Source organism: Marmota marmota, unplaced genomic scaffold (assembly GCF_001458135.2).
Source record: "Marmota marmota marmota unplaced genomic scaffold, marMar, whole genome shotgun sequence".
NCBI classification, from domain to species: domain Eukaryota; kingdom Metazoa; phylum Chordata; class Mammalia; order Rodentia; family Sciuridae; genus Marmota; species Marmota marmota.
This window is the reverse complement of record NW_025999982.1, coordinates 35,056,285-35,080,541: the sequence shown is the minus strand read 5'-3', so window position 1 is coordinate 35,080,541 and position 24,257 is coordinate 35,056,285. Positions and strand designations below refer to the sequence as shown.

Here is a 24,257-nt window from a genome sequence, read left to right as displayed (position 1 = left end):
CCACCCACATTATGGAGGGCAACCAGTTTCACCAATTTAAATGTTAACTTCATCCAAAAACAGCCCCCAATTTGACACATAAAATAAACATCACACCAGACCTGCTGAATCTGAAGCTATATTACAAGGATCCACCAAGTGATTATATGCATACTCAAATAAGAGTGTCATCTCAACAACCCAATTTGAAATCTACGTGGTTATTTCTGTCACTCAGAAATAAGGTCTAATTTGTTATCCTAACTTGAAAACTGGCCTAGAATTTACTAATCTGGAAATTAGGGATGCCTTCAAAAATCCGCACCCTCTTCTCTGGATAAAGGAGCTTCGTCTTTGTTCCCATGTAGACCTCACCAATCCTTTCCCCTCGTTTACTGAATTATTGGTTTGTGAGTCTTCCGGATTTGCCCTGAACACTTCGAGGGCATTGACACATCTTATTTTCCCGTCTATCTCCACAAAGATAGTCTCTATTACCCAGGAAAATTGTTGAACTGAAGCCTATGGCTAGAACAGCGGCTCCAGGTCTGTCCAGCCTAGGCAAGCATTTTCCTAGTTTCCTCTTTCCTAGTTTCCTCTTACTGTTGAGTCAGTAACTACAACAATCTCTCTGAATTAGAAGTGCGAAGAAAAAACACACGCAGAGAGATGCATCAGAAGAGTTGATACCTTGAACCATATGAAATTGTTTATATTGGGTTATTTTTTCTATAAAATCGGCAGTCTCTTGGCACACGCAGGTAATCCCTGGCGGCCCTGTCCTGGGAGGGTGAAGCAGAAGGCTCAAAAGTTCAAAGCCAGCCTCAGCGATTTAACAATATCCTCTCAAAACAAAACATTAAAAAGGGGCTGGGGATGTGGGGATGTGCCTCATTAGTTAAGAGCCCCTGGGTTCAACCCCTGGTACTTCACCCAAGCCCCCCCCCAAAAAAAAAAAAAAAAAAACTGGCAACCCTACTGAACTTTAATATATTTCCATTTGCTGCTTCGTCACCTCAAAAGCAATTTAGGGACCGTATGCTGTCACGGGGTAGACAGTACAAAGGTTGCCAACAGTCATGACAACTGTACACACCACCTCGACTTAAGTCCTCCCCTTAATTAGGCACGCTTAAAGTCCCCGCAGGCGACTGCAGATTTCCACTTATCCTCGCTCTGGAAGGGCCGCACGGGAGCTTTACGGGAGGTCTCCTGTAGTGACACGTTCTCAACAGCACTGGCCACCTAGCACGCGCAAAGCCGTAGGAGCTGTGCATCTCTAAACCGACCTCCTCCCCCCCCACCCCCCGGCGGAAGTCCCGGAACTCAGCCTTCCCCGCCCAACGTACGCCAGGGTTGCCCAAACCCAAGATGGCGACAGGAAGGAACCGGCGCGGCTGCCTCTGGGCGGGGCAGCGGTGACACTACGTGGCGAGGAGGTGGTGCCAGGATGGGGGCGGTACCAGAGTCCACGCCACCGCCCCGGCCCGCCCAGCCACCGCAGCCGGGGGCTTCGGCTGTGGGGCTGCAGAGCTCCTCTCCTCAGAGCAGCCAGCTCCCTGCAGGCATCATGAGGTCCTCGGTTCGAGGTCCGGTGGTGAACGATGGCGAGGACAGCACCGACAGCACCCCGCTCCTTCAGGGCGCCCGGCAGGCCGAAGCCGGTGAGCAGCCGGGTCGTCTACGGGCTCTAGGCCCGCAACATTCCCGGGGCGGGCGGTGGTACTGGGGCAGAAGTGGTCAAGGGTACTGGCACCCCCGCCGTCTGGTCCAGAGTTGACAGGCGCCGAGGGGACCTGAAGAGAGAAAGCCCATTCAGGCCCCTCTTAGCCCCGCCTGTCCCAGTGCCCGGAAGCCTCTCCGACGCCCGAGGGTCTGACGGGCTGGCGGGAACGGCTGTGCGGGGCTCGAGCTTGGCCTCCGCTAGTGCCTCTCGGCGGGGCTGGAGCGGGGAGCGGCTCTGCGCGGCAGGTGCTTGAGCTGCTGACTGTTTTCAGTAGTGCAGAGCCGGGAACCCGGTGAAAAACCCAACTTGGGGAGCGCCTTCAAATCAATGGGCCAGGGCCAGACGGAGGGTGACCTGAGGGCCCTGGGGTTTCATCCCCGGCACAAAAAGAAGAAAGGGCGAAGTGGGGGAGAAACTTGCAAATCGGTGAGCAAATGGCCAGGCTGATTCGTCTCCTGCCTTGTGACCTCCTGGTTTCCACAGCTGCGTATCAGCCTGCAAGTTGGGCAGGGAGAGGAGACAAAAGGATAGGAGATATAATATTTTTGAGTATGCAGAGAGCAAGTGTTGCATAATCCAACAAAAATATCTTGATATTGTGCTGTAAGAGACTAAAAATATTGCAGACATTTCAATTTTCTTCCCTTCTTGCAGTCTACAATTTAAGTTTGGAAACAGTTTGGTTGTCCTCAAGATAAGCTATCTACAGAGCTGTAAGATAATTTGCCAGAGATCTTGCAACAAATCGAAAAGGAGGTATTTCAAAAAGCATGGTCTCTGAATTTAGGAAAATAGCAATATTTTGCTATTTTCTACTTTTATAATGTAGCTTCTTAAGAAGTAATGAAAACTAAAAAAACAGATAAGTTTGCATGCGTTCTGTAGTTTCAAAGATTCAAAGTATTAGAGTAGAATTGGAAATCTGACTTTTGTTGACCAAGCATATTATGTTCTTTTTATTTGTTTTTAACATTACCAGATGGTGGCAGTAGAGGTGGCAACATTGTAGCTCCGTCCTGCATCTTGGAGCTTATTTTAGTCAATGCTAGGTGTAAATAACTGTACCAAAGTAGTATTTTACCTGAAAGTTGTATTTAATTCCATAAACTGATCTTTTCCCTTGGCTTATAACATTATAATTATATAATCTTCCTCTATAAAATAATCTCATAGAAATGCAGAAACAAATGACTATTTAATATACTACTGTATTCTGCTGTAATTGGAATATATGTGTGTATGTACATACATATATACATATATGAAAATTTAGCTCAAATGTCAACCATCTTTATTATTCAGGAAAATGCAAATTCAAACCTCAATGCTTAATAAAATAGATAAAATTCAAAGGTTGGGAGCCTGGCACAGTGTTGCAAGCCTGTAGTCCCAGCAGTGAGGACAGGATGATTGCAGGTATGAGGCCAGCCTGGGTCATTTAGTGAGACAGGGTCACACTAAGTTACTAAGGCTAGCCTTGAAGTTGTGATCCTCCTCCCTCAGCCTCCCCAGTGACATTCATTTTTTTTTTTTAATGGTAAAGTTCACCCATATAGGGGCTGAGGTTGTAGTGAGTGGTAGAGCACTTGCGTAGCATGTGTGAGACACTGAGTTCGATCCTCAATACCATATAAAAAATAAATAAATGTATTGTGTCCATCTATAACAAAAAAAATGTTTTAAAGTTCACACATATGCCCATATACAATAAGAAGAGAAGTGTATAATGAACCCCCACATAACCAATACTTCATGACCAATCTTGTTTCACTTATTTTTAACTTCATACATGATTTTTTTGAAGCAAATTCCAGATATCATGTCATTTTAAGAGTAAACATTTCCATATATATCCCTAAAAGATGATACTTTTTAACATAATTTCAGTATCATTATCACAATAAATAAAAATAATTCCTACTCAGTGCTCATATTTGTCATAATTTTGTAGTTTATTCAAATCAAGATCCTAATAATGTCCATCCCTTCCAAATGATTGAAATGTTTCTTATATCTTTTTCATCCTTAGGTGTTCCTTGCCCCATTTCTTTCTTGCAGTTTATATCCCTGTGTGATCATTTAACATATTCTTCTGCACTCTGCATGTTTACTATAAATTGGTAATTAGTGGATATAGAGATTTGATCAGATTATGATTTCTGTCTGCCTTATCTACTGTCAAAAGGTCTTCATAGGTAGAATTGTGTACTACTATCAGGAGACTCCACTCCACTTTTCAGCCACAAAAAAACATCTGTATGCTAGTTCTAACAGATGATGGTCTAGGTACTGGAGATGAACAAAACAGAGCAAAAGTTCCTGCCCTCACAGAAATGTTATACTCCTAAACTATTAGCCTTCTCCATTTTACCTTCTTTTGGAGTTAGAATCATGTTCCGACATTTTATTTTCTTGCCAGTACTCTAAACTCTCTTGTCCTCTGCTTAGTCATCACATCTGAGTGCCAACTGTCTGCTCTCTTAGCATCTACTCCTGAGGACAGACATGCAATGCTTAAAGTTACATACTAGGGCAGATTGCTTTTACCAGTTCTGTATAAGAGTCCATCCGTTGGGCAGTCCTGTCTGTTCATCTCTTATCCCACAAATCCTAATTTCTCACAAATGATTCCTAACATATGACTTCAATTTCTAATATCTAGAAAAACAATATTATCAACAATTCATTTACCAGAGGGATACTATGTACTAAGCAGTACCCTAAGTGTTTTATACATACTAATTCAGCCAATTGTTATATTAACCCTAATACATACGAAACAGTCTTGTGCCAAGCACATAGTAAGTTCTCAATAAATATTAGTTATTACATTATTAAACTCAATACCTGCTATCATCCCCCTCAATAGTATTAGTGTTCCCTCTCTCTCTCTCTGATACTGGGAATTGAACCTAGAGTGCTTTACCATGAAGCTGTATCCCCAGCCCTTTTGAGACAGGGTCTTACTAGTTTAGGGGCCTTGCTAAATTGCTGAGGCTAGCCTCAAAATTGCAATTCTGCCTCCGCCTCCCAATTTGCTGGAATTATAGACGTGCATCACCATAACTGGTTACAGACGTGCATCACCATAACTGATGTTATTTCTTAGAGTTGCTACAGTCCCTTGTCCAGTAGCCTCAGATCATTTAGAATTTCCTATTTTCCCTGTGCTTGCCTTTCTCATTTCCATACTTCTGAGAATGTTGCTGCCTTTGGGTTGCTCTCTCTCCTCTGGTTCATTAAGGAAGACTCAGTCAAATATTGTTTCTTTGAATGACCTTCCCTGACCAGCCCCGACCCCAGGCAGACAGATGGGCCTCCTTTTCCCTTGTTACACTTATGTGCATAGCACTTTATTTTATTTGTATAACTTTCTCTGAGGCAAAAAAAGAAAGAACTCACTTTTACTGAGGATATACTATAATGGTGGTTTTTCATATAATCCTCATGTACTCCAGTGAGGTGAATGTTGGTCTCTTCATTTTAGAGCTGAGAAACCTGAGAATTAAAACTATTAATAACTTCTACCAAACCACTCAGCCAGTGAAAATCAGAACTGAAATTCATTCCCAGGTCTGCTTCATTCTAAATTAACCTATGTTCTTTCCCTTACACCCACTCTACATTCCTAAGTTTAAAGCACATTTTAGAAGCTCATGTTTATTTTGATGGTTTCTTTGTTCGTTATGCAAGCATTATTTTGCTTTGAACTTGATTTCAGTGTGGTCGTTGCTCCATGGATGTCCTTTTTCATGCAGCCTTTCTTCTGTTGGATCAACTTCAGAGGTTATCTAAATTCATTGGCATGTTTTGTCCTACCACTATATTTTCTTTTTGTTTTGACTAAATAGATTTATAATCACAACAATTTTTATAAAGCAACCATGTAGTTTTAATTCCTAAAAATTTCATAGTTATATATTTTGTGGCATCTTTGTAGGCTCTATTTTTCTGACTACCCCCAAAATATAAAGTTGCCTGACCCATAACTTTTAGATCAGATTTTGAGTCAGTATTATGGTTTAGATATGAGGTATCCCCTAAAAGCTCTTTCGTGAGACAATGCAAGAAGGTTCAGAGGTAAAATGATCAGATTATGAAAGGTGTGATCTAATTGTTGGATTAACCCAACAGATATGGATTAACTGAGTAGTAACAGTAAACTGATGGGGTATAGCTGAAGGAAGTAGGTCACAGAAGGTATGCCTTTGGAGTTTATATTTTATCCCTGGTAATCAGGGCTCAATCTCTTTGCTTCATGGTTGCCATGTTAAGAGCTGCTTTCCCTTCACTTACTCTCATCATGATGTTCTGCCTTACTTCAGGCATTGAGCTATGAAGTCAGCCAACTGTGGACTGAACCTCTGAAACTGTGAGCCAAAATAAACTTTTCCTCCTTTAAATTATTCTTATCAGGTTTTGGTCACAGTGACCAAAGGATAACTAAAACAGTAATGCCACTAGTCATTTAAAATCACTTTACTCACCTTTCTTTCACTTCCCAAGCTTCTACCCCTAAAACTTCCTCACATGATAAGGAAAATCATAGTCCAAATCAAATATCACTTGAGGAAAAACTAATGACAAACAGTAAAATAAGGTAACAGCAAATAAGGATAGAACAAAATAATGACATTACAAGCAAGAGTAGCATAAAATAAAGTTGTTTAGAGTAAGAATTCCTGATAAATTCATTCTTCCCTTTTACTTTCTCCCACATCTAGCATTTTGGCAAGACTTTAACCACACCTCAGATCTGCCCATTTCTCTACATTGCCTCAGCTTTCATCACAGGTTAAGCTGTCCTCATCTCAACCTGGAAAGCTGCAATAACAGTCCCTGAGTCTACATCCCCCACACCCATTCACATTTCTTCCCTTAACAATCTTCACACAGCAGCCAGATAAGCTCTTAAACCAAAACTCACATCCTGTCATTCTGCTGATGTAATGAACTTTTAAAATAGAGACCATGATGAAACAGACATAGCACATGAATCCAGATTTTTCTTGCTCAAAATTATTTAAAGTAATGTGTTTTTATTGCCCATATTTGATGAGATCACAATTCTTCCATCCAGACTTTCATGTAATATTGCCCAACAAAGTGATGATAAAGTATTCTGTTATAGAATATAACTGACAGCATCCAAACTGTCCTTAACTGGAAAGGTACCACTTGATTGGAACAGAGAGCAAATTTGTATAAATTCATGTAACAGTGACAGCATAAATTGAGCCTTAGAAACATAGTTCTCACAGATCTAGATCTAACTATGGTAGTAGCACTATAATTCTAATAGCTATACCCCTAAAAAAAGGATTTACGAGTATCAAACGACAAGTTTTCTGTTAACTTGAACAAAGAAAAAAATTGGTCATAGTTAAGTGTATGAAGGCTTATAGAAAAGTGAGTGGAATCATAATGTATTAATATATACCCACCCACGTAGGGATGGGAATGTAGTTCAGTTATAGAGTGCTTGTCTAGCAAGCATGAGACCCTACATTCAATTCCCAGTACCTATCTAGTTGTATAATTGTGCCATATTCATTAATGTTTCAGTCTGAAACAATCATTCTGAATCAATACCAAGACCTTTATGCAATATATTTTTGTATGAGGTCAGGTCAATGAAAACAAGAGTATTCCTGAGTAAGGGGAAAACATACATACACACACACACACAGATGTTAATGCATCAATACCAAATAAAAGAACACATTTTCATATATACATATATAATTTAATTTGTATAGCCTAATGAAATCAGTGTTTATATCTTTGTTGCTGGAGATCAAACCCAGAATCTTATGCATGCTAGACACATGTTATACCACTGAGCTACATTCCCAGCCCAGGATTTTTGTTTTTTAAGTGGCAGAATCTCATTATATTATCTCATTATTGCCCTAAACTCCTGAGCTCAAGTATGCCTCCTGTATCAGCCTCCTAGGTAGCTGGGACAACAGATGCACACCACCACACCCAGCTTTTAAACAGGTATTTATCTAAACACTCAACATTTACCAACTTAAAGATGTAAGACCATAAATTAGCCAGTTTCTCCTTGTCGCTAAGAGGTAGAACACCCTTATTAGTTTCCTGTATTTTCTCTCCAATTCTGCAACTCATTAAATGAAGAAAAAGGAACTCTACAATTAGAGTAAAGATTAGGTCAAACTCCTCCTCTCACATGATCCTTCTTTCATTGGTTCCTTCAACTTACTCTGCTGTCTTGTATATTTACTTACTTCCCTTTCTACTTTGGGCCCTTTAAGCATAATACCTATTGAGTCATAGATGCTACAACTGTAAAAGATTCTGCAAGTTTGTTTCTGGATTCTTAAGTACCTTTAGTTTAGGAGAGCCTTAAGTATACTAATCATGGCTTCTGATTTAAACCCAGCTTCTGAGGATATTCTCCCAGGTAAGAAATTGATCAAGAGGGGTTCTGTGCCTATACAATAATTTTTTTTCTGTGCTGCATTTAAGTGAAATGGCTACTAACCCAGTAGCTTTTATGTGATATCAAAGTATTCAAGTACTTATTGACCCTGTTTGAGATAGTTTTTTAGGAATTATGATGCCATTAAATAACTTTACCTATTTTTCTCATGCCAGTCTTTGCCAGCTGACTGGGATTAGGGGTTCAGTTTAACTGTAGAACAGATTTTTCTAGGCAAAATTGATAAAGCTCTCACCTCCGTATTTCAATGAGCTCTTACAGGTCAGACTCTCACATGTTAAATTTCTTTCAAACAAGGGGAACAAATTCCCTCTGATAGATCTTCTTAGATATGTTTGAACTGAGGTTATTATTAGAAAATATTGATGATTATTAATCTCTGGGGACTTCTAAAAAGTAACCGTTTTCATGATTTAGGCAACAGTATCTAATTTACCCTTTTAATTAGTTTTCTCCGGATCTGTATTTCAGCTCCAGCATGCTGCTCTGCTCGTTACAACTTAGCAATGTTGGCCTTCTTTGGTTTCTTCGTTCTCTATGCATTACGTGTGAATCTGAGTGTTGCATTAGTGGATATGGTAGATTCAAATACAACTTTAGCAGAAAATAGAACTTCCAAGGAGTGTGCAGATCATTCTGCTCCCATAAAAGTTCTTCGAAATCAAACGGTAGGTACTGTTTTCTAAGCAAATAATCCTAAAATACTTCCAAGTAAAAATATTGAAAAATATTTCTTCATCTGAAAGAAACCAAAACAGTTGATTTTATATGTACTCTGAATTGCTTCCTTTTTGTGTTTTCCCAGGAACTGGTTGAACAGTAACTTACAACTCTAGCTACTGCTGTTGCGCTATCATATACCTTGATCTGTATGAAAAGTAGCTCTTCAGTTTCCTCTATAAACATGCCTTCCATGAAGAGAATTTGCAGAAACTTGTTTGATCTACCAGAAAATAAGCTTGTTTTAAATATTACTGAATAGTTGTGACAGAACTATTATTTAATAGCTGTTTCACTTATAATATAACAGTTGCATGAGACCATAGATAATTTCAGCTGCAGGTTGAGAAAAATAAATTGGTCAATTTCTTAGATCAGTTTCTTTGTGAAAATTTATACATGCCTAACCTAAGCTACATAAGTCATTTTTCCTGCTTTGTGTTATAATAATTGATAAATATATTCTTAATTTGTTTAGATTGAGTTTTACACACTTTAATTATTTTACTTTGCTTTATTTAATGTTAATAATACTACTGAATATGTATTTGGGTACACAATACCCTATGTCTCCATTCCAACCTCAATGACCTCTATGAAATGTGGTCAGTTCACAAAATCTAGGGTTTCACAAATAAACTACAAATTATGTAGAGATTTGTTTTGTATCTTTCCCTTTGGTAAGTGCATTTGTTGACCTATCTGCCTTATATAGGTAGTTAAAAAAAAAAAATCCTGGAATGGTTCTTAACACAATGACTTGGTTATACGGCTTCATGTATTTAAAATGTTAGCTAATTAGGCTGGGGACATGGCTCAGTTGGTAGACTGCTTGCCTCACATGCACAAGGCCCTGGGTTCAATCCCCAGCACCACCAAAAAAAAAAAAGTTCAGCTATTCAGACCATCACTAAATCTTCATTAGTGTCTTACTACGTGTTGCTCCTAATTAAGACAGGTCCTACTCATATTAAGTTTATGGCTTAGTTTAAATTCTTATTCTTTTTTAGTTCTATGAGCTTGTTCAAGTGCTTGGTCTGAAATGGAGAGATATTATTATCTATATTTGTGCATCCTAATAACCAACATTAAGTGAATATTTAATTAATATTAAATTTAATATTCCTAGATCACATACCCAGTAAGTGATAGAGCTAGGTTTTAACCCAGGCCTGGCTCCAAAACTTGACTCAATCACTCCAGTATTCTGTTTAATAGTTTTCTAGATTAAGCCAATGGCTCTTTTAGAGGACTTTTTGGTCAGGAATATTAGAAAACCTCTACAGCTCATCCTCTTGTCTTCTTTCATAAAATAGCAAGCCTTCTTTAAGTTTATGGCTTTTACTTCTTTTGCTCTCACTTTAATTATTTTCCAGTTTTCTAGAAACTGCATGTTTATATTGTGGTCACTCACCCACCTGCTAAAACATTTGCATGTTCTGCAATCCAGGGGAGTGATGCACAATTTTATTTGTATGGACTTATATTCAATAAGAGAAAAGTGCAATTTAATCAAGTCTTAAAGGATTGATTTTTTTTTCCCTTCTACTTTTTACAGGGCAAAAGGTACCAGTGGGATGCAGAAACTCAAGGATGGATTCTTGGTTCTTTTTTTTATGGTTACATTATCACACAGATTCCTGGAGGATATGTTGCCAGCAAAATAGGGGGAAAACTGCTGCTAGGATTTGGGATCCTTGGCACCTCTGTCTTTACCCTGTTCACTCCCATCGCTGCAGATTTAGGAGTTGCAGCTCTCATTGTACTCAGAGCACTGGAAGGACTAGGAGAGGTGATTTAATTTTTTTTTAATTTTTCTTTATTCCTTATTTTGTCTCTTGTTTTACTTCTTAGCCTAAATCTCTTTCGCCTCCTTTGAAGGATCTCATTCTTTAGTGTGAATATGAACCAAGAAGTAACACTGGACAATAACAAATTAGAAAAAAAATTAATTATTAAAGAGCCTGTGTAGTGATGAAGTCAATGAGTAGGAGCAGTCCAAAGTTATGGCTTTACTGAAAGACTGGAGAAAATATTTTCCAAGGGAGACTTTATAGCTCAACCTTAAAGAGATAAGAAAAATAACTACTGTTAAAATTGTTAATGACTGGGCGCAGTGGTGCATGCCTGTTATCCCAGTGGCTCAGGAGGCTGAGGCAAGAGGATTGCAGGTTCAGAGCCAGCCTCAGCAAAAGCGAGGCACTAAGCAACTCAGTGAGACCCTGTCTCCAAATAAAATACAAAATAGGGCTGGCGATATGGCTTAGTGGTTGAGTGCCTCAGAGTTCAATTCCTGGTACAAAAAAAAAAAAAAATGGTTATGATAGGTCATCTTTATCTCTGCTACATTTTTTAGAGCTTTATAGTTACGCATAGTATTTGGGTTTATCCCAGCAAACTCATACATGCATGGTATTCAATTCAGGACCCCCTTATCCCTCTCCTTTTCCCCTCCCATCCAGCCTTGTTTTCCTTCCTCTACTCTACTAGACTTCCTTTCCCTCATCTATTTCCTCTTGTACTTTTGCCAATTTTTACAAGATAGACTGTTGAATTGCTTTACTTTATTTTTCAATTTGTTGTTATTCATGAAACTTCCTCTTTGTCTTTTTTTTTTCTTTTTTCTGGTCTTCTAGCTTAGTGATAAATAATTTACGATTATATGTCACTATCCTGATTTAGTTCTATGATTCTTCTGGACTTTCATGCTATAAGCATTGTTATCATCAATTTTTTATCTCTTTTTTCCCTCTCGAGATGTTTATTATTTATTTAAATTTTTGTTTGTTTTTGTTTTAGTGCTAGAGATCAAACCCAGGGCCTTGAGCATGCTGAGCATGTACTCTACCACTGAGCTATATCCCAACCCCATTTTTAAAATTACTTCCTATCTTCCTCTCTATTTCTTTTTTGTATACTACTGTCTTTTTTTTTTAATCTTTTCAGTTATAGATGGACACAATACCTTTATTTTATTTGTTTATTTTTATGTGGTGCGGGGGATCAAACCCAGTGCCTCACGCATGCTAGGCAAGTGCTCTACTACTGAGCCACAACCCCGTCCCTATACTGCTATCTTTTATTATCTCTTCTTTGTAACTTTGAACTTTCACCTTTGTAACCCAGGCATAGATTTACTTTTCTGTCTTGCATTTTTTCAATTCAGGCAAAATAATGGCCCTCTGGATCTGGCTTATAGCATGAATGTCATGTCAAGTAATATTTTGTCATACTATGTTGGAAAGAACACTTGACTAAAGTCAGAAAATCAGAGTTTGGTCAGGCACAGTGGATTACTCCTCTAATCCCAGTAATTTGGGAGTCTAAGGCAGGAGGATCTCAAGTTCGAGGTCTGCTTTAGCAACATATTGAGACCTTATCTTAAAATAAAAAATGTTTTAGGGCTGGGATTATATCTCAGTGGTAGGGGACCCCTGGATTTGATCCCCAAAACTGAAAAAAAAAAGAAAAAAAGTTTTTAAAAATCTACTAACAATTTCTAAGACTAAAACCTTGAGTTAAGTCCTAACCACTAGACCAAATTGACACTAAAATACCTGCCCATTGTCAATCACAGGATAGATATAAAGCTTATATATGCTAGAGTACTTAGAAAATTTGTCAAGTATTATTTAAATTTAACATTTTATCAACCAGGCCCAGTGGTACACGCCTGTAATCCCAACAGCTTGGGAGGCTGAGGCAGGGGGATTGTGAGTTCAGAGCCAGCCTCAGCAAAAGCGAGGTGTTAAGCAAATCAGTGAGATCTCTAAATAAAATACAAAAAGGAGGGGGCGGGGGCAGGGATGTGGTTTAATGGTTGAGTGCCCCTGAGTCCAATCCCCAGTACCCCCCCAAATTAATTTAACATTTATCACTCATTGAATGTTCTTATTTTGTCCTTATCAATAGAGATATATTAAATAAACCTTTCTAATTATAGAATTAAAATTGCCCCTCTATTACCAGATTTTTCTTCTGTTTATCAAGATAAAATATATTTATTTGTATATTTTATCTGATCCAAGTACTAAATCTCCTTGTTCAATGTATTCTCATATTTTAGCTTCCTATTTATGCTTCTAATTTAATATCATAGCATGTTGCATATATTATTACTGCTATCTAGGTGACCATTTTATTTCTAAATAGAATTTAAGTTGTGTATACTTAGGTTCTCTAATCTTTCTCTGTTCTTCCGTGCCTCATCCATAAACTTAGGTCAGTATCTTTCATCCTTACTATTTGATTTACCATAAATATACTTCATTATCCCTAAGAAAATTTATATTAAAGTTTTCCACAACATAATCTCTGTGGGCATTTCTAGACATCTCAAGTTTTATTCTATAGTGATTTGTCCCATGCATATAGATTCCTGTTGATTTGCCATGTAGCCTAAATGATCTTAGTTTTTTCTTGGTAGTTCTTCCTTTTTTGTTTTTGAAGAACTCAGCAGAAAGCACAAACTATTAACATTTATTTTTCTCTCTGTTAATAATATGAGCTACCACTAATATTTACAATTATGCAAGATAGGGCATGTTACCACTGTTTTAAAGTTGAAGAATGGAAGTTCAAGAAGGTTAATTAGTCTTTCTAAGGTTACACAGCTCATGAGTGGCCAAGAACTAAAAATTCATTGATATGATTTTTGGGGAGGCAGAGTTTGTTTTAGGTTTTCTGCTTTGTTTGTTTTTGTTTTCTCTCCTAGAGAATAAGCACTGGGCTTGCTCTACCACTGAGCTGTACTCCAAGCCCTCAAATCTGTTGATTTGTGTGTGCCCAAACCTATCATTTCATACGCTCCTGTGGTGTCTTTCCATCCACAGGAGAAATTTGTTGCCTCCCTGCCTCCATGTCCCATTACCTCTCTATTATCAGTAATTGGCATATACTGATACATTATCACTGGGGAATAAAAGACTATAAACACTCTCATTGAATTTATCCTTTTTCTAATAAGACCATTTTTCTTTTTGATTTAGGTCAATTTCAATATCCTCTAGTATCCCAAAGTATTAAGTCAGTGTTTTTTAAAAAGTAATAAATTAGTAATATTTATTAAAATTAATAAATTAGTAATATTCCTATGTCATCCAAGTCAATAAAGTAAATGAGTAAAATAAACCTTGAGAAGATTCCTTTATGTCACCACTTAGTAGTACAGATTTATCATAACCCTTGGCTTGAAGTCCCCAAATCCATAAATCATTGTCTATATTTTGAAAATGCTTCGTTATAAGATATGTTCACTTAATACTGTAAAAGCATCTCACTTAATGAAATCTAATTCTGAAAATTTCTTTTGTAACAAAGTACTCAATTTAAAACATCAACAAAGCCACCTTATATTTCATAAGAAATACTTTCCCCACTCCTCAGGGTGTTACGTTTCCAGCCATGCATGCCATGTGGTCTTCCTGGGCTCCCCCTCTAGAAAGAAGCAAGCTTCTTAGTATTTCATATGCAGGTAAGATAACTACTCTTATAAAAAGTTTACTATGATTCATTATTAGGTATATACCAATCTTGGGGAGAAAGTGCCTGCATGCCAGAATCATGCAATACTGGGTACCTCTTCTGGGGGAAAATAAAACTTTTGGGGGTATAACTGTATTATTAATTTTTATCTTTAGCTCAGCAGCATATTGCAGTGTATGTTAACTGCCTAATATTTTCCCCTCTGCCACCGTTTATTTCAAAGTGTATTTTCTTTTGAAATGTTGGTATGGAAAATGCTATGTATTTTAAAAAGAAAAACCCATGAGCTGGAAAATTGAGCACTTTTGTTCTTTAATTGTGATTTCTAATTTGACTGTGTAATGAACATATCATGGCTCTCAACCCCTCTCTTCACATATCTTTTTCCTATGCACTTACTTTCACAATTTAGAGCTACAGGTGAGATAGCATGAGCTTTATATTTGTGAATTTTTATTCAACTAGATTACATAAGAACTCCTAGCCTTTCTTCCATTGACTGAATGGAAAATTTTCCACCTGACTGATTTTAAATATGTGGTAGAAAGGCCTGTCTGTGATAACTTTTAAGCAAAAATCTGCAGGATAAGAAGAAACCAGTCATGCAAAGAACAGAGAGAAGAGCATTCCAGCCAATCAGAACAGCATGTACAAGGGCTCTCAGGCAGAAAATAATGAGTTCAAAGAAGTGAAAAACCACTGTGGGCGGCTAAAACAAAATGAATAAAGAAGATAATGGCAGAAAATGAGGTTAGAGAAATAGACAAGAACCAGATCATATCAGACCTTGCAGGATGCAGGAAGGAATGTAGATTTTTCCCCTAATATACAGTGGGGAGACATTAGAGGTTTTTAATCAAGTGAGAGATAAGATCCAGTTTACTTTTTTAAAAATCATTCTTGTAGTTATAAGGAGATTGACATGAGAAATCTGGTGATAAAGTCAATGACAGATACTATGTTTCCCCTTTACCTATTGAATAAAGTCTGAAGACCTAGGGGGTGAAGATTTTTTTTATAATTTCTATCACTTCATTACAGCCAGCCTAGGCCCTGGTACATAGTACCTGTATGGAGTTATGTACTCAGTAAGCATTCAACTTATTTTTCTAAGTAATGTTCCCAAAACTATTCTCTGCTCACCTACTTCCACTCCTTTTCTGATCCTGTAACATTAGCACATATCTTCTTTCTTATGTTTCTATGGGACCAAATCTTAAACCCTTTTCAAAGTCTTATTGCCTGCTACATACAACTTTTCACCTCTGGAACTTGGGAATAATATCTACCATGTTTGAACTCCACATTGCTCTGTGAAACTTAACAACCATTTATTTATCTTCTATCTAAGAGGGATGTTTCGGACTACAAATAATATCTGATTCATTGCATTTACTAAGATGTCTCACATTTAATGGTTAAAATATATTTTATAACATTTATCTGAAATAATTGTTTATAATGTAAATGTTATTCTTATTTCAACAAGTATGCTGTAGTAGGCTATTTTTTTCAGCCTTAGAAACCATCTTTGAACTGGCACCCAGGCACCTGGATTTCTAAAAAATGTAGCATTTACTTTGTCATATTGTAATGAATCTTCTCTTGGTTGATGGCTCCTAACTCATCAATAATTACATAGTTGCAGTTTATATAACTACATATTAATGTACATGTTTTACATATTGTAGATTTTGTAGAAATTGCTCCCTTAAGAAAGTAGATTATTTATATTTACATGAGACTAATTCAGTTCCTTCAGATTTTAGTCATTCTTTCTGTTCTTTATTTTCTATTCCCCATCCTCTTGAAGCAGTAGCTCTTGCCTTTCTGTGTTCCTCTCTCTCTCCAAAGTTTATGAAGTCTTACATGTTTTTTAGGAGCACAGCTTGGGACAGTAATTTCACTTCCTCTTTGTGGAATAATCTGCTACTATATGAATTGGACTTATGTTTTCTACCTCTTTGGTAAGTTTAAAATTTAACCTGCCTAGTATTGTGGTGCATCCTATAATCCTACCTACTCAGGAGGCTAATGCAGGAGGATCACAAGTTTAAGGCCATCTTCAGCAAGTTGTCAATACGTTTAAAATAAAAAATAAACAAGTCAGGGGGTGGATTAATATCTCAGTGATAGAACACTTACCTAGCATGCATGAGGCTCTATGTTCAGTCCCCAGTACCAAAAAAAATTGTTTTAAATGTAATTGTAGCCTAATTATTAAAAATATATATTCTGACTCACTAAAATAATCATCTCCTAATCCACAAAGTTCTAAAACACTAGTAACCTGTTTATGTGATTAAAAGGATCTGAGTTATGACCTGATGTTAGTTTTCAAATATTTCTTAATAGAAACTGCTGTTGCATCCTGAACTTAAATGTCACACTTTCAAAAGTTACTCTCTTGGTTATTATAAAAATGTGTGTTTTAAAAGTATTTATTCTTAAGCAAAATAAGATGCTCTCACTTGGTAATTTTAATCTTTTTTAAAATTTTGTGTAGTCCCAAGGTATGTTTCATTTCTTAGATTCATTGTCTGGATATCACAAATTTTTTATAAGTAGATTAGACATTTCATGCAGAAGGTATATGTACATCAAAACAAAAAATCAAATAAACAAAACAGACACCTACAGAAATATGTAGATTATGGAAATTTATTTTCCAAAAGATTGTCTGATATACCCTTATAGGCAGAGTCATGTATTTAAGTTTTCTTCAAAATGTGTAGGAAATAATTATAACATTTATTTTATTAAAGAATTGAAACTAATTTTACATTGAACCTACAGTCACATAATTTTTAAGACATGTAGAAATTGATGTTGGTCCATTCTAATTTTATTTAATTTATTATTTTTCTATTTTAAGGTATAGTTGGAATATTTTGGTTTGTTTTATGGATGTGGCTAGTTAGTGATACACCAGAAACTCACAAGACAATCTCCAATAATGAAAAGGAATACATTCTTTCATCCTTAAAAAATCAGGTATGGACTTTGGCAAAATTTAAAAATAATTTTAAACACTTCTTTTTTCTAAAGTAAGATACCAATTGTTTAAAATAGATATTTCTACTGTGCATTCCTTAAGCAAAGCAGCCTGGGCAAATGAAATATATATGTTTTGTTATGTTTTCTACCTTTTGGTAAGTTTAAAATTTAACCTGCCAAGTATTGTGGTACATCCTAAAATCCCACCTACTCAGGAGGCTAAGGCATCATCTGGGCTTGGTGGTACCTGACTGTAATCCCTGTGACTCAGGAGGCTGAGGCAGGAGGATTACAGATTTAAGGCCAGCCTCAGCAACTTACTGAGATCCTGCCTCAAAATCTAAAAATAGCACAGTAGCTAAACTATGGAACCAGCCTAGATGCCCTTTAACAGATGAATGGATAAGGAAAATGTGGTGATATTTCACATAAGGCTGGAATATTATTCTGCCTTAAAGAAGAATGAATTTGTGGCATTTGCAGGTAATGGATGGAGCTGGAGATGTCACGCTAAGAGAAATAAGCCAAATCCAAAAAACCAAAGGTCAAATGTTTTCTCTGAAAAATGGATGCTGATCCACAATGGCAGGGGGGAAGAGAATGAAGGGAGTGAGGGGCAGAGAGGGGGCGTGGGAATGGTGGAATGAGATGGACATTATTACCCTATATACATGTATGATTACACAACTGGTACAACTTTGCACCATGTTCAACCAGAGGAAGAAGAAGTTGTGCTAGGGGCTGGAGTGATAGCTCAGCGGTAGAGTGCTTGCCTAGTACATGTGAGGCCCTGGGTTTGATCCTCAGCACCACATACAAATGAATAAATAAATAAAGTTATTTTTTAAAATTCCTTTAAAAAAATTAGTTGTGCTACATTTGTGTGCATTGTGTCAGTGTCAAAATGCATTCTACTGTCATGTATGATTAATTAGAACAGATTTTTTTAAAAAACACTAAAAATAGGCTGGGAGATATAGCTTGGTGGTAGCACACACCTGAATTCAATCCCCAGTACTACAAAAATAATAAATTGTCAGGGCTGGGGATATAGCTCAGTTGGTAGAGTGCTTGCCTCGAATGTACAAGGCCTGGGTTTAATCCCCAGCACCACACACACACACAAAAATTATTATTATTATAATAAATTGTTTGAAAAAATTCCAATTTTTTCTAGATTAAAACCATGAAAAAATTACTTTTTGAAGTCATTCTAGGGGCTGAGAGTGTGGCTCAGTTGTAGAGCACTTGCCTAGCATGCATAAGACCCTGGTTTAATCCCCAATACCAAAAATAAAATAATAAAATAAAATATTCATTTTAAACCTTTTAAAGTAATTATTATCAACTGAGTAAGTATTAAGTTTGTTTTTCTTCTTTTTTTAATGTCTTGGTTGATCTTTATTTTGTGATTTTTTTAAATTCTATTTTGTTATATATATGACAGCAGAATGCATTACAATTTATATTACACATATAGAGCACAATTTTTCATATCTGTGGTTGTATACAAAGTATTTTCACACCATTCTCTTCATACATGTACTTAGGGTAATGATGTCCATCTCATTCCACAGTCTTTCCTACTCCCATGCCTTCTCCCTTCCCCTTTCTCCCCTTTGTTCTATCTAGAGTTGGTCTAATCTACCCATGCTCCCTCCCCCAACTCCCCCAACTCCCCATTATGAATCAGCATTCTTATAAGTTTTTTTTGGGAATTGGCTAACTTCACTTAGCATTATATTCTCCAACTCCATCCATTTACCTGCAAATGCCATGATTTTATTCTCTTTTATTGCTGAGTAATATTCCATTATGTATATATGCCACATTTTTTTTTTATCCATTCATCTATTGAAGGGCATCTAGGTTTGTTCCACAGTTTAGCTATTGTGAGTTGTGCTGCTATAAACATTGATGTGGCTGTGTCCTGTGGTATGCTGTTTTGAAGTCCTGTGGGTATATACCAAGGAGTGGGAGCATTTATGGTCATTTTTTTGTGGGGGGGGGGGTGCTGGGGATTGAACTCGGGGTCTCTTGACCACTGAGCCACATCTCTAGCCCTATTTTGTAGTTTACTTAGAGACAGTGTCTCACTGAGTTGCTTAGCACCCTGCCATTGCTGAGGCTGGCTTTGAACTCACCATCCTCTTGCCTCAGCCTCTGGAGCTGCTAGGATTACAGGCGTGTGCCACTGCGCCCAGCTGTTGTTCATATTCTTGATCATTGCCATTCTGATTGGAGTGAGGTGAAATCTTAGTGTAGTTTTGATTTGTATCTCCCCTGATTGCTAGAGATGTTGAATATTTTTTTCATATATTTGTTGGCCATTTGTCTTTCTTCTTTTGAGGAGTTTCTGTTTAGTTCTTTTTGCCCATTTATTGATTGGGTTATTTGGGTTTTTGGTGTTTTTTGAGTTCTTTGTATATTCTGGATATTAGTCACCTATCAGAGAAGTAGCTGGCCAAGATTTTCTCCCATTCTGTAGGTTTTCTCCTCATGCTTTTAATCATCTCCTTTACTGTATAGCATATGTAGTTCTAATTCTGATTTAGAAATTGCTACAAAAGAGGAATCAAAACTTTAGGGCACCATAAAATTAATTCAAAAGGCTGTCTCATGACGAGCTTATAGACCACTTGTACTACTACTTTAAGATCATCAACTACTGCTGTTTTAAAAGATCTTTTTTTTAAAAAAAAAAACTATAGGAAGACATTGCCATTTCAACCACTGAGTTTTTATTTTCTGTATACCTGGTATTGTTTGGTTTTTGTTCTTTTCTTAACTATTGAGGATAGGATGTTTTACAACTGTTTTGTTTTTCCTTTTATCTTTTAAAAATAATGTACAATTTTGCAGCATTATGAAGGAAATAAAATGGGAAACTGAGCTTAAATATTTAGTTGCTGTAAATTAAGAACATTAGATGCTGAGCGCAGTGGTGCATGCCTATAATCCCAGCAGCTCGAAAGCTAAAACAGGAGGATCACAAGTTCAAAGCCAACCTCAATAATGGTGAGGCGCTAAGCAACTCAGTGAGACCCTGTCTCTAAATAAAATACAAAATAGGGCTGGGGATTGGGTTCAGAGGCCAAGTGCCCCTGAGTTCAATCCCTGGTACAAAAAAAAATTATTGCATGCAACTTTTGTAAATCAACTGCTGTTGTTTGCATTTTATAAGAAAATATTTTTCTATGCAATGTCACACTAGAATATATTCAAGTATTTGTTGAGTGATCTTACTCTCCTTATATTCAAGATTTTACACATTTGGCAACAAATAATTTTTATAGTTTGTTCTTTTCCATTTCAATTTGTATGGAAAAAAAATGCTGCTTGAGCTATTGTTATAAATTTAATGATAAATTCTCTACCTAGGGGCTGGGGATGTGGCTCAAGCGATAGCGCGCTCGCCTGGCATGCGTGCGGCCCGGGTTCGATCCTCAGCACCACATACGGACAAAGATGTTGTGTCCGCCAAATACTAAAAAATAAATATTAAAATTCTCTCTCTCTCTCTCTTTAAAAAAAAATTCTCTACCTAAACTTCAGTACTTCATCAATTTTTCTTCCATGAATTTCATTATCACTCAAAACTGCTTTTTTTTTTTTGACAGTAATGTGGATTGAACCCAAGGCCTTGCACATTCTGTGCAAGAACTCTACCACTGACTTGACTCCCCAGACCTTTCAATTTTTTAACTTTTGAGACACAATCTCTGTATTGCTGTTGCTAGCCTTCAATTTATGATCATCCTGCCTTAGCCTCCTGAGTAGCTGGGATTACAGACATAAACCACAATGCCTATTTTATCACTCAGATCTCTAAGGAAAGTTTGCTTTCAAACTATTGCCTTGACAAATGATCTGAGCAATTTTTAAATTTCCTACCTGTATGTATTTTCATTTATCAGCAGTGGCATTTTAGAAGAATGTAGAGCTCTAATAAAAGCTTTCATAAGATTTTTTGGCCAACAGTTGGCTATAATGAAGCCATGGAGAATATGTGTTTATATTGCTTCATTGGCAAATCATCTCTGATAATAATGTCTTGGAAATAATAACAAGAAAATAATCTCTGGATTTAGAAAATCAGAAAAAGCTGTTTGTACTTCATTAAGGTCTATGATAACCTGTGCTATCCGGTATGGTAGCCACCAGCCCCAAGTGGGCATTAAATTTTAATTGAAACTGATATAATTAAGGGTAGAAGGTGTAGGTCAGTAGTAGAGCACATGCTCAGCATGCATGAGGCCCTCATTTAAATCCCTAGCACCCTTAGTAAATAGTAATTTAATTAAAAATTCCATGTTATCAGTTACATTAGCCAAATTGCAAGGACTTAATAGCCACATGTCTATTGGTTACCATATTGAACAACACAAATATAAAATAACATTTTCATTGTCATAGCTACATGTCTATTGGTTACCATTGAAAAACACAAATACAGAAGAACATTTGCATTATCATAGAAGGTTCTATTAGACAGTGCTACCTGGGACAGTGCTACCTTTGGGAGATTGGGTGATTCTCCCAAAAAAAGCCTTGAAGAATTTTTTTTAATGTCTCTAGATACTTGGGTAGTTTATCCTAATAACATTTAAAAATTTATCTTTCCTAGATACAGTAGCACATGCCTATAATCCCAGCTACTAGGGAGACTGAGGCAGGATGATCACAAGTTTAAGGCCAGCCTTGGCAACTTAGCACGAGACCTTGTCTCCAAATGAAAAAGGGCTAGGGATGTAGCTCAATTGTAGAATGTCCCCTGGGTTAAATCTCCAGTACCATAAATAAATCAATCGAATTTGTGATGTAGCTTAATGCTAAAGCACCCCTAGGTTCAATCCCCAGTACCAAAAAAAGAGAGAACCTACTTTTTGTCAGGCTCATATGTTGGACATACAACTGATTTTGATTGGGTGATTCTCCCAAAAAACTCCATCAGATTATCAAAAATTGAATTGAGGGCTGGGGATGTGGCTCAAGCGGTAGCGCGCTCACCTGGCATGCGTGCGGCCCCGGTTCGATCCTCAGCACCACATACAAACAAAGATGTTGTGTCTGCCGAAAACTAAAAAATAAATATTAAAAAAATTCTCTCTCTTTAAAATTCTCTCTCTCTCAAAAAAATTAAATTGATATTTATAGGATGTGAAAATATGCCAGTCTGGCTAAAATTGTTTCATTTGTATAAATAAGATTACTACTAAATACTGGCAGAAAACTATAAAAGACACATACAGACCCATACAATCTTTGAAATATTTCACTTCCTTTATGGATTTTAAAACCATATTAAAATGTTCTTAATTCATTAAGTCTCTAAAATCCTCTTCCCTGAGCTCCTCAATCAAGGGGATGAGAGGAAGTGGGCTTTCTTTTAATCTAATCTTTACAGCAAGATTGATCCCTAAACTTGCTGCACATTGAAATCCTCTGGGATCTTTAAAAAACTATAGATGCCAGCAAGGTACAATGGCTTGTGCCTGTAATCCCAGCTACTCAGGAGGCTGAGGTAAGAAGATCACTTGAGTCCAAGAATTTGAGTTCAGCCTGGGCAACACGGACCTTATCTTCAAAAATGTAGATGGCTGTCTGGATGGATAGATTTCTCTCTCTCATAGATGGACCACAGTAGATAGATTAGAGGTGGGTGGGAGAGATGCCTACCTCTCATTCATCCCCAAACTATGTAATTGTTGTGGAGAATGATGTTGATCTCCCTGGTTGACTTTAATATGGCAGCAAAGTTTAGGAACCATTACTCTATAGAACCAGCTGTAAAAGCCTTCTAAATTTTAAATTCCTTGGTACTACATTCAGATGATTTTTGTTGTTGTTTTGCTTGTTTTCATTTGTTCAGAAGGTCAGGGGTAAAGTACAGGCATCTGCAATTTTTTAGTGCTAGAAGTTATTCTGAAGTACAGCTGGAATTAAGAATCACTTTTGTAAGCCTGGCACAGTAATCCCAGCAGCTCGGGAGTCTGAGGCAGGAGGAGTGCTGGTTTGAAGCTAGCCTCAGCAACCTAGTGAGGCCCTAAGCAACTCAGTGAGACCCTGTCTCAAAATGAAAAATAAAAAGGGCTGTAAATATGGCTCAGTGGTTAAGTGTCCTTGGGTTTAATCCCTAGTACAAAAAAAAAAAATCACTGCTATAAAAGAATAAATTCCCCTCTTCCCTTATCTCTCCCACTCCTCTTCATTGTACTGGGGATTTAACAGGGAAACTACTGAGCTATATACCTATCCTTTTTTAAATTTTATATTGCAATAGGGTCTTACTATACACCTCGGACTCTCTTTTTTTTTTCTTTAATTTTTATTGTTGGTTGTTCAAAACATTACATAGTTCTTGACAAATCATATTTCACGCTTTGATTCAAGTGGGTTATGAACTCCCATTTTTACCCCGGATACAGATTGCAGTATCACATCAGTTACACATCCACTGTTTTACATATTGCTATACTAGTGTCTGTTGTATTCTGCTGCCTTTCCTATCCTCTACTATCCCCCATCCCCTCCCCTCCCATCTTCTCTCTCTACCCCATCTACTGTAATTCATTTCTCCCCCTTGTTTTTTTTTTCCCCTTTCCCCTCACTTCCTCTTGTATGTAATTTTGTATAACCATGAGGGTCTCCTTCCATTTCCATGCAATTTCCCTTCTCTTTCCTTTTCCCTCCCACCTCTCACCCCTGTTTAATGTTAATCTTCTTCTCATGCTCTTCCTCCCAACTCTGTTCTTAGTTACTCTCCTTATATCAAAGAAAACATTTGGCATTTGTTTTTTTAGGGATTGGCTAGCTTCACTTAGCATAATCTGTTCTAATGCCATCCATTTCCCTGCAAATTCTATGATTTTGTCATTTTTT

At 37.1% G+C, this 24,257-nt stretch overlaps 2 protein-coding genes across 16 annotated transcripts in view; one reads left to right on the top strand and one right to left on the bottom strand.

Annotated features, from left to right (window-relative positions):
• The window catches only part of Cd109 (CD109 molecule), a 169,280-nt gene extending 167,981 nt beyond the window's left edge, over positions 1–1,299 (bottom strand). For 4 of the 7 annotated variants that reach the window (XM_048805692.1, XM_048805688.1, XM_048805696.1 and 1 more), the window contains exon 1: positions 305–906. The gene's annotated coding sequence lies outside the window, so the exon portion shown is untranslated. Of the gene's footprint in view, positions 1–304; positions 907–994 lie in introns of those variants that run through there. The other 3 variants (XM_048805689.1, XM_048805690.1, XM_048805691.1) reach the window with 3 other exon arrangements.
• Positions 1,300–1,380: 81 nt separating this feature from the next.
• Slc17a5 (solute carrier family 17 member 5) overlaps positions 1,381–24,257 on the top strand; it is a 63,961-nt gene continuing 41,084 nt past the window's right edge. For 2 of the 9 annotated variants that reach the window (XM_048805701.1, XM_048805702.1), the window contains exons 1-6: positions 1,389–1,643; positions 8,646–8,842; positions 10,453–10,686; positions 14,280–14,367; positions 16,259–16,345; positions 17,254–17,372. In XM_048805701.1, the coding sequence (XP_048661658.1) occupies positions 1,430–1,643; positions 8,646–8,842; positions 10,453–10,686; positions 14,280–14,367; positions 16,259–16,345; positions 17,254–17,372 (939 nt within the window). In that variant the 5' untranslated portion in view covers positions 1,389–1,429. Of the gene's footprint in view, positions 1,644–8,645; positions 8,843–10,452; positions 10,687–14,279; positions 14,368–16,258; positions 16,346–17,253; positions 17,373–24,257 lie in introns of all 9 variants that reach the window. The other 7 variants (XM_048805704.1, XM_048805706.1, XM_048805698.1 and 4 more) reach the window with 6 other exon arrangements.